Here is a 12,697-nt window from a genome sequence, read left to right on the forward strand (position 1 = left end):
GATTGAATAATATTAAAGACTACTTAGTCCTAGCCAATTCAAATTCATTACTAAAGCAAAAATAATCATACTAGTTGGTCAGCAAATCCTTCTATGATCATTCCGATATTAGCTAATATCACTCAAATTGCTGCTTGATTCTGACTGTAAATTTTATCTGCCTAAACTTAATACATTTCATCACCTCACAGAAAATGCCTCCTCATACGTACCATCTTCATCTGTGCGTACTAGCAATGGATCAGATTTAACACCATCCCCTACAACGGTTCCAGCCAACATCCACACACGATATTCAGTCCATTTTTGCAGATTTGTTATGAGATATTCACGCTTGTTTGGATCAGAAATGGTTTCAACAGATGCATCAGAATCTGGCCTTGAGTTGTTCACATAAAAAAGCTTGTAGTATGTAATCTCTCCATGTTGCTTATCTTCAGGGGGAGGTTCCCAATCCACTCTGATGCTCTCTGAGTCTTCCGTGACAGCATGAATGTTACTAGGGGGAGCACCTGGGGCTGTAGGGATTGCCATACAGTGCTCATTAGCATGTTCTGTTTTATTCTCAATTGATAATTACTTTATATCAACTGAAATATATGTATTCTTAATAACTAAAGCCAATGCAACATCCCTAATAAAAGAACTAGAAATGTTGGGGACAAACCATTTCATAAACTACCATGAACTTTATAAACTATGCAATACATATATCCAATGAAATTATGGACTGAGCACAATTGCACCTACTGACATTATGGATTAAGAGTACATTTGCAAAGGAATCACGTGATCAAGCATTTAACCCCACAAAATTTCACATTTACCTACTTAGATAACGCAAATAAATGAAAGCAAGACTATAATGACACCACACTACATTAAAATATTATTTCAAATAAACTTTGCATTTCAAAGATACACTACTGCCATTTGTCCATTACAATTTCCAACAAGTTTCTGAATGTTATATCAAAAGACAAATGAACATACTGAAATGCCCTCTTATAATATGCAACTCTGAAAGTGCTAAAGATTTGCTATTACTATATGTTAGGCTGTAATGCTTAATATATATGATTTGTGAATGGACTACAAATCAGTATTGCATTTGCAAGTGCTAGTTATTTTGGTGAAATGATGACAATGCCTGCAAAACTTACCAATACTGCACTTCAAATATTTTCTTGCATATCTGTATTGTAGTCTAGCTGCTGTATTAATCTACATAATGTGCTTTAACTGGTACATTTTAACAAAGCATTCTATAAAAGCAAAAAACAACAGTTGTTTTTAAAAAGTGTATGGAAATTACAGCACTTGAAATGAGTGTCATAAAAAGGAAACCTATCACAGACTCGGGCATTACAGAATGACTTTGTATAACTCTGCAAGAATAATTCATTGCAGGAGACACCCTAGTGCTCCTAAAATTTTCATGCTTGTTCAGGTTTTGGTACCTAAATATATTCTGAATTACCTTCAGTAATTTCATCTTAATATAACACAAATTTCAAAAGTAAACAATTATCAGACTGGCACATCATAGTATGATTAAAATTATATATTTTTCATTCTAAAACATTTGACCCAAAATAAAATAATTTTAAAAAACAGATTTTGACATAGGAAAAACCTATTTTTGGTAGTCGCTACTGAGTCCTTGTGGAGTTACCCTTCCATGGTCTATCCGAGTTCCATGGTGACCAAACTAATATCAAAGAATTCTCTTTAAGCTGGTCTCATGGCCAGGTAATGTGTCGCAGTGATAAACACTATAACACATGATGGAGTACGTAATGGACTCAAAGATAAGGGGCACTTTCCCAAATCTTACAGCAAGGCTGTATACCCAGGTTTTCCATTGCCAAAACATGCTAAAAGAAGAAGTCTTTATTGCGCATGCACCGCTCACCACACCGTCAACAATGCACCGACACAAAGATCACAAAACCATTACTTTCTGTTGGCCAATGCCGGATGATCCCTCACCCAAATCCCATGCCTTTCCTCCAGGTAAGTGGGAGGGTTTTGAGGACTCAACAGCGACTTCCAAAAATAGGTTTTTCCTAAGTCAAAACCTGTTTTTTTTTTATAGCATAGTCTCTTGCTTCATCCTCAAAGAGCTTTACAAAGAAACTGACAGGTGAAAAAAAGGCTTAAGCTCTCAATTTTCAATCCCAACATCCCAAAGAAAAAACATTTCTGGTCTGAGGTCAAGCCACAAATTTCTAGCCCCATTCTTTATTCCAAATACTCATCAGGTTTTGGTACCAAAGATCAAGAAACTATACACAAACTTATGTTTTAGGATGCAGTTCTACAGTGGCTTACCTAAGCATACTGGGTTTGGTTGCAGTACTGTCACCCTTCTCCCAGTGATAATTAGCATACTCACTATCAATAAGACCCCTGGTTTTCCGCTGTAGCGCCTAGGGGTTAGGACTAACCATGCAACCTACTGATACACAGTGTAGTGGAATTTGTTCAAGTTTGTGGCAACGTTTTAAAAATACTGTCTCTGATGACCACCCTGTACATTCGGAGACTTCTTCAAAAGAGACATTTCTGAAGAAGGCCAGCAATGTACTTACTTTCCTAATAAGGGATTTCCTTCTTAAAGGATTCTCATTCTTGGCTAGGAATGATGGACCAGGGGACAATAATAATTGATGGTCAGCTGTTTGCGTGATGTATCGTCCCCATCTAAGAGAGCCCAGTTCACTAATACAAGCTCCTGAAGCTAACAAAATCAAGAAAATCGCCTTTTACAGCATGTGAGTTGTGGTTGTACTGAGTCCACTGAATTGAGGGGTTGACAGAAGTCTAAGCACCTTGTTCAGGGACCAAGTAATTGGAAGCCTTTCAGGAGCGGGTCTTTGTAGTACAAAAGACCGGAGAAGAGAAGTGACAATTTCTATATTAGAGCTTTGACACCAGTACACGGCTGTATTACTTATACACTGTTAGTCTGTTTGCAAGGGCTATGTGAAATTTAATTTTGAATGTCATGCCATTCAGACTGATTGTTATAAACTAATTTGTTTAACTAACCAAGCTACTGTTTTATATGGCTTAGGTTAATGCTTCTAACATAATCTACATTCAGTTAAGAATAGACGATTCCTTAGAGGGTTCTCGCTTAACCTCCTCTAGGCCACTGCCTATTCTAGGCTTATTAAAGACACTTAAGGATATAAACTATAGAGGGAAGAACCTTCTTATAATCTAGTTTGCTGTTTTATCTGGCTGAGACTACCCTTTTATTTGATATTTGGCAGCCACTGCTTTATTTAAACTGAACTACTGTTTTAGGCTAATAGTATGATATACCCTTAGAAAAGGCATTCCTACTTAATCTGGTTAGACTACTGCCTGGTCTAGGTTTATTTCACCTTTAAGGTTATAGGCTATGTAAGACCCCTACTAATATGTAGCCTTACAGATAGGCTACCAAGTCGTAAAAACTAAGTTGTTATTGAGCCTAGGATACTGTTTAAATATAACCCTAGGCTTATTTGCTATAAACTACCACTTAGACCAATAATAGGATATTTCCTACAATGTTCTTCTTAGCCTAGTATAGGGTACTGCCTAATCCAGATCATTTTAGATCACTCTTAAATGCATAGGCTATATGAAAACAGACACTTACTAATATGTAACCTTATGGTTAGGCTACTGTTTTTGTCTAACTCAGGTTGTTGTTTATATCCAATCCTAGGCTATTTGGTCTACTATATAAAACAGTAACTCACTAATGTGTAACCTTATAGCTAGGCTATCACTTAGCCTACTCTAATCAAGGCTACTGCCTAATCCAGATTATTTTATTTACACTTAAGGGTATGGGTCACATAAAATTCAATTACCTTAGTATGTAGCCTTAAAGCTAGGCTACCATCTCATCCAACACAGATTACTATTTTATCTAGTCCTAGGTTACTTGGTCTAGGCTAACAATTTAGTCCCATAATGGGATGTTTTGTAAAAAATTTCACTTACCCTAATATAAGGTACTGCCTAGTCCTTGATTATTTAGATCATGCTAAGTGTACAGGCTTATATAAAAGGAAAAAATTTACTATGTAGCCTTATAGGTAGGTTACTGATTATTTTGTTCAGATATTGTTATTATCTAATCCTAGGGTCCTTGGTCTAAGCTAGGCCACTTAAGGATATGCAATCTTAGGTTATAGGCTACAGGCAACATCCACTATTAATCTAGTCTAAAATTATTCTCACTTACTGCCTAGATTATTGCAGACATCATATAATCTCAAAGAATTTTCTATATTATTGATAAATTGTGGGATATTTCTTTTAGTTAAAACACTTAGTCAGAATGACAAATTCTCTAAAATAATTTGTGCTTTACAAAACTAGCAATCAATAATCATGAGTAAGCGCTGACCATGTGCTGGCAAGAAACGCCAGGTTCCAGCTTTCACACACAAATTAGTTACCAATTCCAAAAGTTTAAAATTAAATTTTAACTGGAACTTAAAATTAAGCACTTAACTTCCTATTTTACATACTTCCATGATCCTCGCTAATAAAATCAGAGAAAAAAGTAGAATTTTTCGGAGCACTGTGTTGACCAACCAGTAGTAATGGTTGTTTGGTCTTCGTGTTGGTGCGTTGTCGACGGTGTGGCAAGCAGCACATGTGCAATAAACACTTTTTCTAGCAGGTTTTGGCAATGGAAGAACCTGGGTATACAGCCTCTCTGTAAGATCTGGGAAAGTGCCCCCCTTGTCTTTGAGTCCATAATATACTCCACCATGTGTCATAGTGTTTATCACTATGACACAATACCCGGCCACAAGACCAGCTAAAAGAAAATCCTTTGATATTAGTTTGGTCACCACAGAGCTCTGGTAGACCATGGAAGAGTAACCCCTTGAGGGCAAAACAAGCGACTACGCTATAAAAAAAATCAGTCTTCATAAAATAAAAATATAAAAGAAATATTTTATTATAATAAAATTATGGCAACATTCTTAAATAGAACCATCATTCTTCCTACTCTATTCAAAACAATATTGCAATACTGTATCAAGTAAGTTCCTTGGCAGTCAATCCTAACCTCCATTACATTGTATTAAAAGTTAGTTTTTCAAGACCACTAAAAAACACTCTAAACTCTTGTATTGCTCATCCAATAAAATTATTTTTTGATGAGAAGTAAGTATTGAAGGAGATTAATGCAACTTTGAAGAAGTTGGACAGCTAGGTGGGGAATTAAACACTTGCAAGCTGGGGCTAAAGGAATGCTGCAGAAAATTGGTAGTACAGCCTACAGTGTACCAAGTACAGCACACTGCAAGCAGTAACCCATTTAGTATAAAATTCTAATACGTGATTTTAAAGTTATTAAAACTGGTTAACTTGAAAAAATGAGAACAGATACACTGTACAGAACTGAATGAACACTACGATGAATATTCCAGCCTATTTAGGAAAATAAAGTATAAAAAGCATTATACGACTGATCATAATCTTCTTCCCTTGGATTACATGATCAAAATATATGACCTAGAATAATAATATTATTAGCAAATATAAATGACACCAACAACAGAGCTAAGTATGATCATATCCACTATTAAAATGTATGAATCCCTTTTAAAGCGTACCCAAATTTTCTCCATTGTCCAAATTATCTGAATGTTCGCAAGGAAAATACCTTAAAAATCCATTCAAGTTAATTCATCTCTGTAACCCTAATATTAACATCCAGCTTGTGTGACCAGGCACATTAAACTGTACCAAATATGTATAGCATAAAACTTATGTGTCGAAGTTTTAGTTTATTTTCAAAATTAAGTTTGATATAAAAAAGCAAAAGAATGATCCACTTTAATAACTGGATAAAGCTGTTTCTGTACTTACTGTAATAAAAATGTTATAAAAAATAAAAAAATAAAAAATATAAAATTCACTGTAGTGAAATACTATAGAGAATTCTATTTAATTGTAGTGCATTATAACTAAATAGTAAACACTACTTTCGCTGACTTGAAATAAATGAATACTTAGCATTCCATGTTAACACTGAATAAAAATAATCAAGTTGGTGTGAAATCTTCAACAAATTTTCGTTAGAGAATGAAAAGTATGAACCCTCTATACTACAGGTATTAGGTAAACAGAAAATATAAATTTACTATACTAATCTAAGAATGGATGACTAAAATACTGAATGCAAGTGAAAGAAAGCCATTCTGGAGTTATTCTGTTTGGATTAAAAAATAAATAGATAAAAGTTACGCACTGTACTGTTCGGTGCGAACAGACATTGGTGCTGTCTCAGCACCTTCCCCTCGCTGTGATCTAGCTGCTAACCAGAAGTGGTAAATAGTGTTTGGGTGCAGGTTTTCTATAACGTAGCTCTCCCCTTCTGGTATATTGCGCTGCTGTTTTTCCTGTAAATAAGTAAATAAATGTACTAGTGCTGCCATGACTTCCATTTAAGTACTATACCTCTACCTTCATATGTGACTATGAGAGATCAAGTTTTTGGCATACCTGTGTTTTGGTATCATTCCAGTAAAGTTCATAAGATATGATATTTTCTCCTTGATGCGATGGCCGAGTCCAACTCAGTTCTATGGATGTTGCTGTCACACGTGATGGATGTAAGTTGGTAGGTTGGCTTGGCACTGAAAGCATTAGCGATAAACTTCAGAAACAAATCTCCAGAGAAGGCAACTTGAAACAAATGTTTTCAACTTATAACCTACTCAACCTATGTTCATTGTCCATCTGGACATACAACAACAATCCTGAGAAATAATGTACAAGTACAAATAACATCCAAAACATTAGCTATGAAATTTAAAAAAAATAAAAAACCTTGTACCAAATAGGAAAGATCTACCTTGATATATACAGAATATGAATTTCAAAGACGAATGTGAAAAAACTAACTATAAATTAAATTAATGAATTATTAATATTATCATATACAACAATCAATTTGTTTAAAAAGGCCACTACATTACATTTCTGAACTCTTGTATGGTGAGTCTTTGAGCCATTTCTTAAAAACTTTGAATGACCGATTGAGTGGTGAACGTTCAGGTAAATTCTCAATGATTGCAGTATGAGTTTTGAATTGTGAATGTGAAGGAACATATCTCAATAGTATAACCTTTCATTCCAATTCCAAAGACTGTATGCACATCATACAACTCTAAATTGGACAAACCTGTTGTTTTTGCATATTAGGCATAGTTCATTAAGTACTATACCTTTACCTTCATATGTGATAATATATATATATAAATGCTTCTACAGTTCTCTAAGTGTCTAGCTGACATTTCCTATGTATTCCTTAACCTTTTCAAGGTCTTTCAAAATCACAGGTGAATAAAGCCCATATGCAAGAAAACAGTGATCGCACAATCTTATTTTTTTTATCTCAGATGCCATAGTTTGGTAATGCATTTTTGTCTATAAAATCTTAAGAGTATAATTTATTCTTTTCATCTTGAAAAGTTTTTGTATTAATATTTCCATATATTTCCTAATTCCACCCACTTTTGAGTACCTAGTGTTCAGTTCAATTTTTGCATTCATGTGGTCCTGCTGTGCAAACTATGGAATATTATTTCCTGATTCATCATTATGGATATCTGTGCATGATGGTCTTCCTTTGTGTCAAGTTTGACTGAAATCCTTTTAACCATGTAGGAGATATGATGACGAGTAGGAGATATGATGACGAGGTATGTGTGACAGACACTGTTCAACAACCAGACAAACGATCTCCCTTCATGAACATTTGTGCATAATAGTTTAATGAAGTACTGTACCAATGAGATCCCTCAACCATGTAGGAGTCACAATGACAAAGTATGTGGGACAAATACACTGACATAGTCATGGTTATAGTTATATACAGACACATGCAGACACACTCACAGACAATCTCCCTTCATCTATGCATGATGGTCTACCTTTCTTGCAAGTCTGGCAGAAATCCCTTCCACCCAGCATAAGACTTGCAATGACAAGGTTAAGTGTTACAGAAATACTGACAGATATACAGACATATGAAAAACTTTATTTGTGGAGTACGCAAGCCAAATATGAAGTCACCATTTCTTGCTGTTTGTTAAAAAACTATAGCCAAAGTTAAAATTATGTAGCCTACAGACACACAAATGGATGGTCACCCTCCTTGCACATCTCTGCATGATGGTTTACCTTTGTATCAAGTTTAACTCAAATCCTTTCAACTGCGTGGTAGACATTGTAAATACTGTACAAGATGAGAGTAACTAACACACTAGCAGACAGACAGATGGACAAATAAAGGGAACCTTTGTTAATAAGAGAATAATTAAGCTAAAAGAATCATTTTTCCTTAAGATATATCTTGTTCAGTGCAGTAACAGCAACTCAACACCAACTTTGTTGTTTAAATCAGTTTTAACTAGAAAACCTCAGTATGCTCACCACACAGGGTCATACAGGGTTATTGAAAATTCTAGAATTTTTGCCAATGGATTAAGGCTATGATTACTGACTAGAATTGACTTCTATAAAAAAAAGTGTAAGGTTATCACAGCATACATGGATATGTATGTGTAAAATAACTACACTTGCTGACTGAAATTAAAAATTTACGCTGCTCTTATTACACTTGTTATAGTGTTAAATGACCTTCCTAGTCACACAACAGATCTGTAAAGCTGTAAAAAGCAGCTGCACACAATAAATTAATGTCCATCTTGTTTTAACTTTCCTTTGTGACTGTGGCATACAACGAGGTTTATTAAATTAAACTATCTTATCTTCATAAAAACCATGTCATCTTTGAAACTCCAACAAACTGACAATAGGAAATAAAATATCACAACTACTTCAAAACTGTTAATGACCCTGCCTTTTAACTTGTAGGTGCTCTATTACCAATTGTAAAATCTGGTATTTTAAACCAAAAAGTTTCTAGTACTCCTTCATAAAGTTGTTCTAAACACTAGGGAAACAACTGTCAATGAAATCAACTATGCAACTCAAATGCAAAATATGAAATCCTTCTCAAGCCCAAAAATAACCAGAATGATTACTTACCTCCCTGTTGAGTCTTTACTTTTACAGGATCGGAAAGTGGCCCAGGGCCTATGCCTGTGTAGGCCTGGACTCGGATGGTGTAGATGGTGTGGGGTGTGAGATCACTGATGGTGGTCAATTTATTGTCCTGAACATGCTGACTCTTCCATGACTGTATAGGTAATGATGGGTTGGTGGTGTAGTACAACTTATATCCCTGTAAAAATGAATTTAAGTTTTACACACAGTACTTGCATCTAAACCCAAGTTTCCAGCAATCTTCAAGTCATTTTTATGAGATGAAGAATCAGACCTGCATTACAAATACAGTTAAATACAGAAGCAAAATTTTTGCCAAACTGCATCATACAGAGGAAAATAATTTCACTACAACTGCAATTCAGCAGTAATTTTATATTTTGTGGAATATATGAAAAAATATAAATATGGTGAACATAGGAATGATATACTGATTTTTTGCTAATAAACACTCTGTATATTACAGTACTGTATACAGAAGGGACTTGGGATAAAATAATAATTTTTTGCCAGTTATGAGGCTTAACTTTGTCAAATTTTCATAAAAACAAATAAAACATACAAGCAAACCTAACATAAAACAAAGAACAAACTAAGACCTAAAATGTAATACACACCCTTGCCAGAAGTAACAAAGGAAATATCATCAATCATCTCACACACAAACATACATATTATATATAGTATATATGTGTATATGTATATATAATATGTATATAATACATATATACAGTATACAGTATCACACATATTTTTCCCATAGCAGGGGTGCTGGCTTAAGGTCTAAGCCTTCTTGAGGTTCTCAAAAGTCTTTCAGTTTCAGGTTGCTAGCCCTTCACACTTTGATATGCACAATTTTGTCCGACACCACAGCCATCCTTCTACTAAGTGCCAAAATTCACTTCTTCGGTAAACAGACATACAACAGGTTTTTATCAGCTCATCCTTACTCATATAGAGAACATCCATGCATTATATACAAGAATATAAGAAAAATGTGTATGGCAGTGGGAGCAGCTTTCACTTACTGTAATTTGTCCATTCGGCACCTCTGGTTCATCCCACTGAATAACCATTGTAGAAGAAGACAATGGCCGCACATGAACATTTCTTGGGGCGCTGCCTGGTTCTGTGGAAAGAAATTAAAATTTCATATGTGAATGCTCAGTTTTCACACTTCCCTTTCACTACCTTAGCAAGACTACATAAATCAGAACAAATTGCCTCATGCAATATCGAGCTAATTGTCTCGTAATACGTTTTAAAACCTTTTAGGAAAACTGTCAGTGCAAAGCAAAACACTGTTATGTAAAGTGGAACACACAAGTCATTAAAAATTACACAAAAGGCACCACTGCATGTACAACAATGCATGGTATGCAATCACCTGGTTATCACTATAACTTAACTCATTCCGGGACCATTCGGATCAGCCTCCAGCGGCTAATGACCCCAAAAATGACCAACAACTAAACAACAGTAATACTGTATTCTGACATCGATTAATGCCGGCGATAATGACAATGAAAAAGGGTGGAAACTCCACCGAACACATGCAAGTGAATACCCACATAATTATTATTTTCACCAAACATATTTTTAACATACGCCGTGGGAATAATGTTGTGCTTGCCGTTTATTTGTGAGCTCTACTTAGCATAAGCCAGTGTCAAACCGAATTTATTGATTTTCATCAGGAATTTTTATTTCTAAATTTATTTCTCTTTATCAACAGCAACATACTCCTGCAAGATTATATGATTTTAATAATGGCCTTATCTTGTTACTGTAATTATTACTTGTCATTTTAACAACAACGAGACAAGTACTAACAGTTTTAAGGAAACAGCTATCATGAGACTGAGCTAAAACACAATCTGTGTGTGTGTGTGTATATATATATATATATATATATATATATATATATATATATATATATATATATATATATATATATATATATATATATATATATATATATATATATATATATATATATATATATATATATATATCTAACCCTAATTTATACAAAACTGCAGAGGCCAATTAAAAACAGAGTAAAACTACCTGTAGCTGTTTACATAAGGGATATGAACCTTCTAAAAACTCAGATGTTTACTTATCGTTAACAAATTGTACAAGCCATGTGCATCGTGGGAACTGTTCTTTACCTTATACAAACTGATGTATACTTTTGAACTTTCTCTTAAATCTTAAGTTTACAGATTTTGTCGTTTTTAACTGACTTTGATAAGAGTGGAGTTGGTCTTGCTAAGCCGCCGCACCCCTTTTTTTTAAAGAAGCGACATACTACTTTGATCAAGACTGCTTGAAAAATCAATGTCTACTGTTCCATATAAATATATATTTTTTACAAATAATAATAATAATAATAATAATAAATAAATAATAATAATAATAATAATAATAATAATCTAATTATATTACTTTCGTTGGCTGCCTTTCTGCCTGTGTAATGTGCGTATGTGTGCGTCCCCATTCTTCCCACTTCCCTACCCCCAAAAATCGGTTTAAGAAGGGTGGTCCCTAAATAACGGCCCCCCCCCCTCCCAAGGCCCTCAACTCCCTCATGGAAAAACGATAATCCTCTCTCCCTTCTTCCTCCCCTCCCCCCCCTCTTTTCTCACACCCCCCTTCCCTCCCCCTCCCTCTTCCCTCTTCCCTGTTCCCTTTTCCATGTTTTATGATGTAATAAAGTTTTGAGAATGAGTACTGCTAACAAAATGTTTATAGATTTGTAAGGACATAATTTTTTTTCTAAAAGTAATGTACAGGTTTTTCAAATCAAAATACAACTTGCTTGACCTTTAGAATTCATATGAAGTGTTTAATTAACCTCATGTGGTAACTATGAACCACCCACATTCCGCTTAGGAGCTGAAGATGGCTTTACAGAATCCTGGAGTCTTTAAGAATTTAAGTTAAGTTAAGTATACCTTAGTTTTACCAGAGCACTGAGCTGATTAACAGCTCTCCTAGGGCTGGTCCGAAGGATTAGACTTATTTTACGTGGCTAAGAAACAATTGGTTTCTTAGCAACGGGACCTACAGCTTATTGTGGAATCCGAACCACATTATAGCGAGAAATGAATTTCTATCACCAGAAATAAATTCCTCTAACTCTTCATCAGCAGGCCAGGGAATCGAACTCCGGCCCATCGAGTGACAGTCCGCAGCTCTACCAACTCACCCAACAAAGAGCTTTTAAGAATTTAAGAAGACGTTATAATCCAATGGACATTTTTCCAGGAATGCTTCAGGAGCTGAAGACTCCTTCAAAGGATCCTGGAGTTGTGAAGATGTCTTTCAAGAATAATATATTATATTAATTTTCCTTGGCTGCCTTTGTGTGTGTTGTGTGTGCGTGTTCCTCCTCCCCTTCCCTCTCCCCCTCTCCCTTCTTCCCATTTCCCCCCTCCCCCTTCTCCTTCCCCTCTCCCTTCCCTTTTCCATGCTTTATGATGAAAATGTGTTGAGATTGAGTACTTTTAACAAAATGTTTATAGATCTGTAAGGACATAATTTTTTTTTTTATAAATGTACAGGTTTTTCAAATCAAAATATAACCTGC

At 35.0% G+C, this 12,697-nt stretch overlaps 1 protein-coding gene across 9 annotated transcripts in view; it reads right to left on the reverse strand.

Annotated features, from left to right (window-relative positions):
* Positions 1-12,697, reverse strand: part of Lar (tyrosine-protein phosphatase Lar) — a 1,190,865-nt gene that overhangs the window by 101,630 nt on the left and 1,076,538 nt on the right. For all 9 annotated transcript variants that reach the window (XM_067129385.1, XM_067129424.1, XM_067129376.1 and 6 more), the window contains 5 exons: positions 10,131-10,231; positions 9,085-9,280; positions 6,532-6,665; positions 6,278-6,428; positions 213-518 (listed from right to left, as the gene is read on the reverse strand). In XM_067129385.1, coding sequence (XP_066985486.1) covers positions 213-518; positions 6,278-6,428; positions 6,532-6,665; positions 9,085-9,280; positions 10,131-10,231 — 888 coding nt within the window. The remainder of the gene's footprint in view (positions 1-212; positions 519-6,277; positions 6,429-6,531; positions 6,666-9,084; positions 9,281-10,130; positions 10,232-12,697) is intronic.

This window comes from Macrobrachium rosenbergii, chromosome 3 (assembly GCF_040412425.1).
Source record: "Macrobrachium rosenbergii isolate ZJJX-2024 chromosome 3, ASM4041242v1, whole genome shotgun sequence".
NCBI lineage: Eukaryota > Metazoa > Arthropoda > Malacostraca > Decapoda > Palaemonidae > Macrobrachium > Macrobrachium rosenbergii.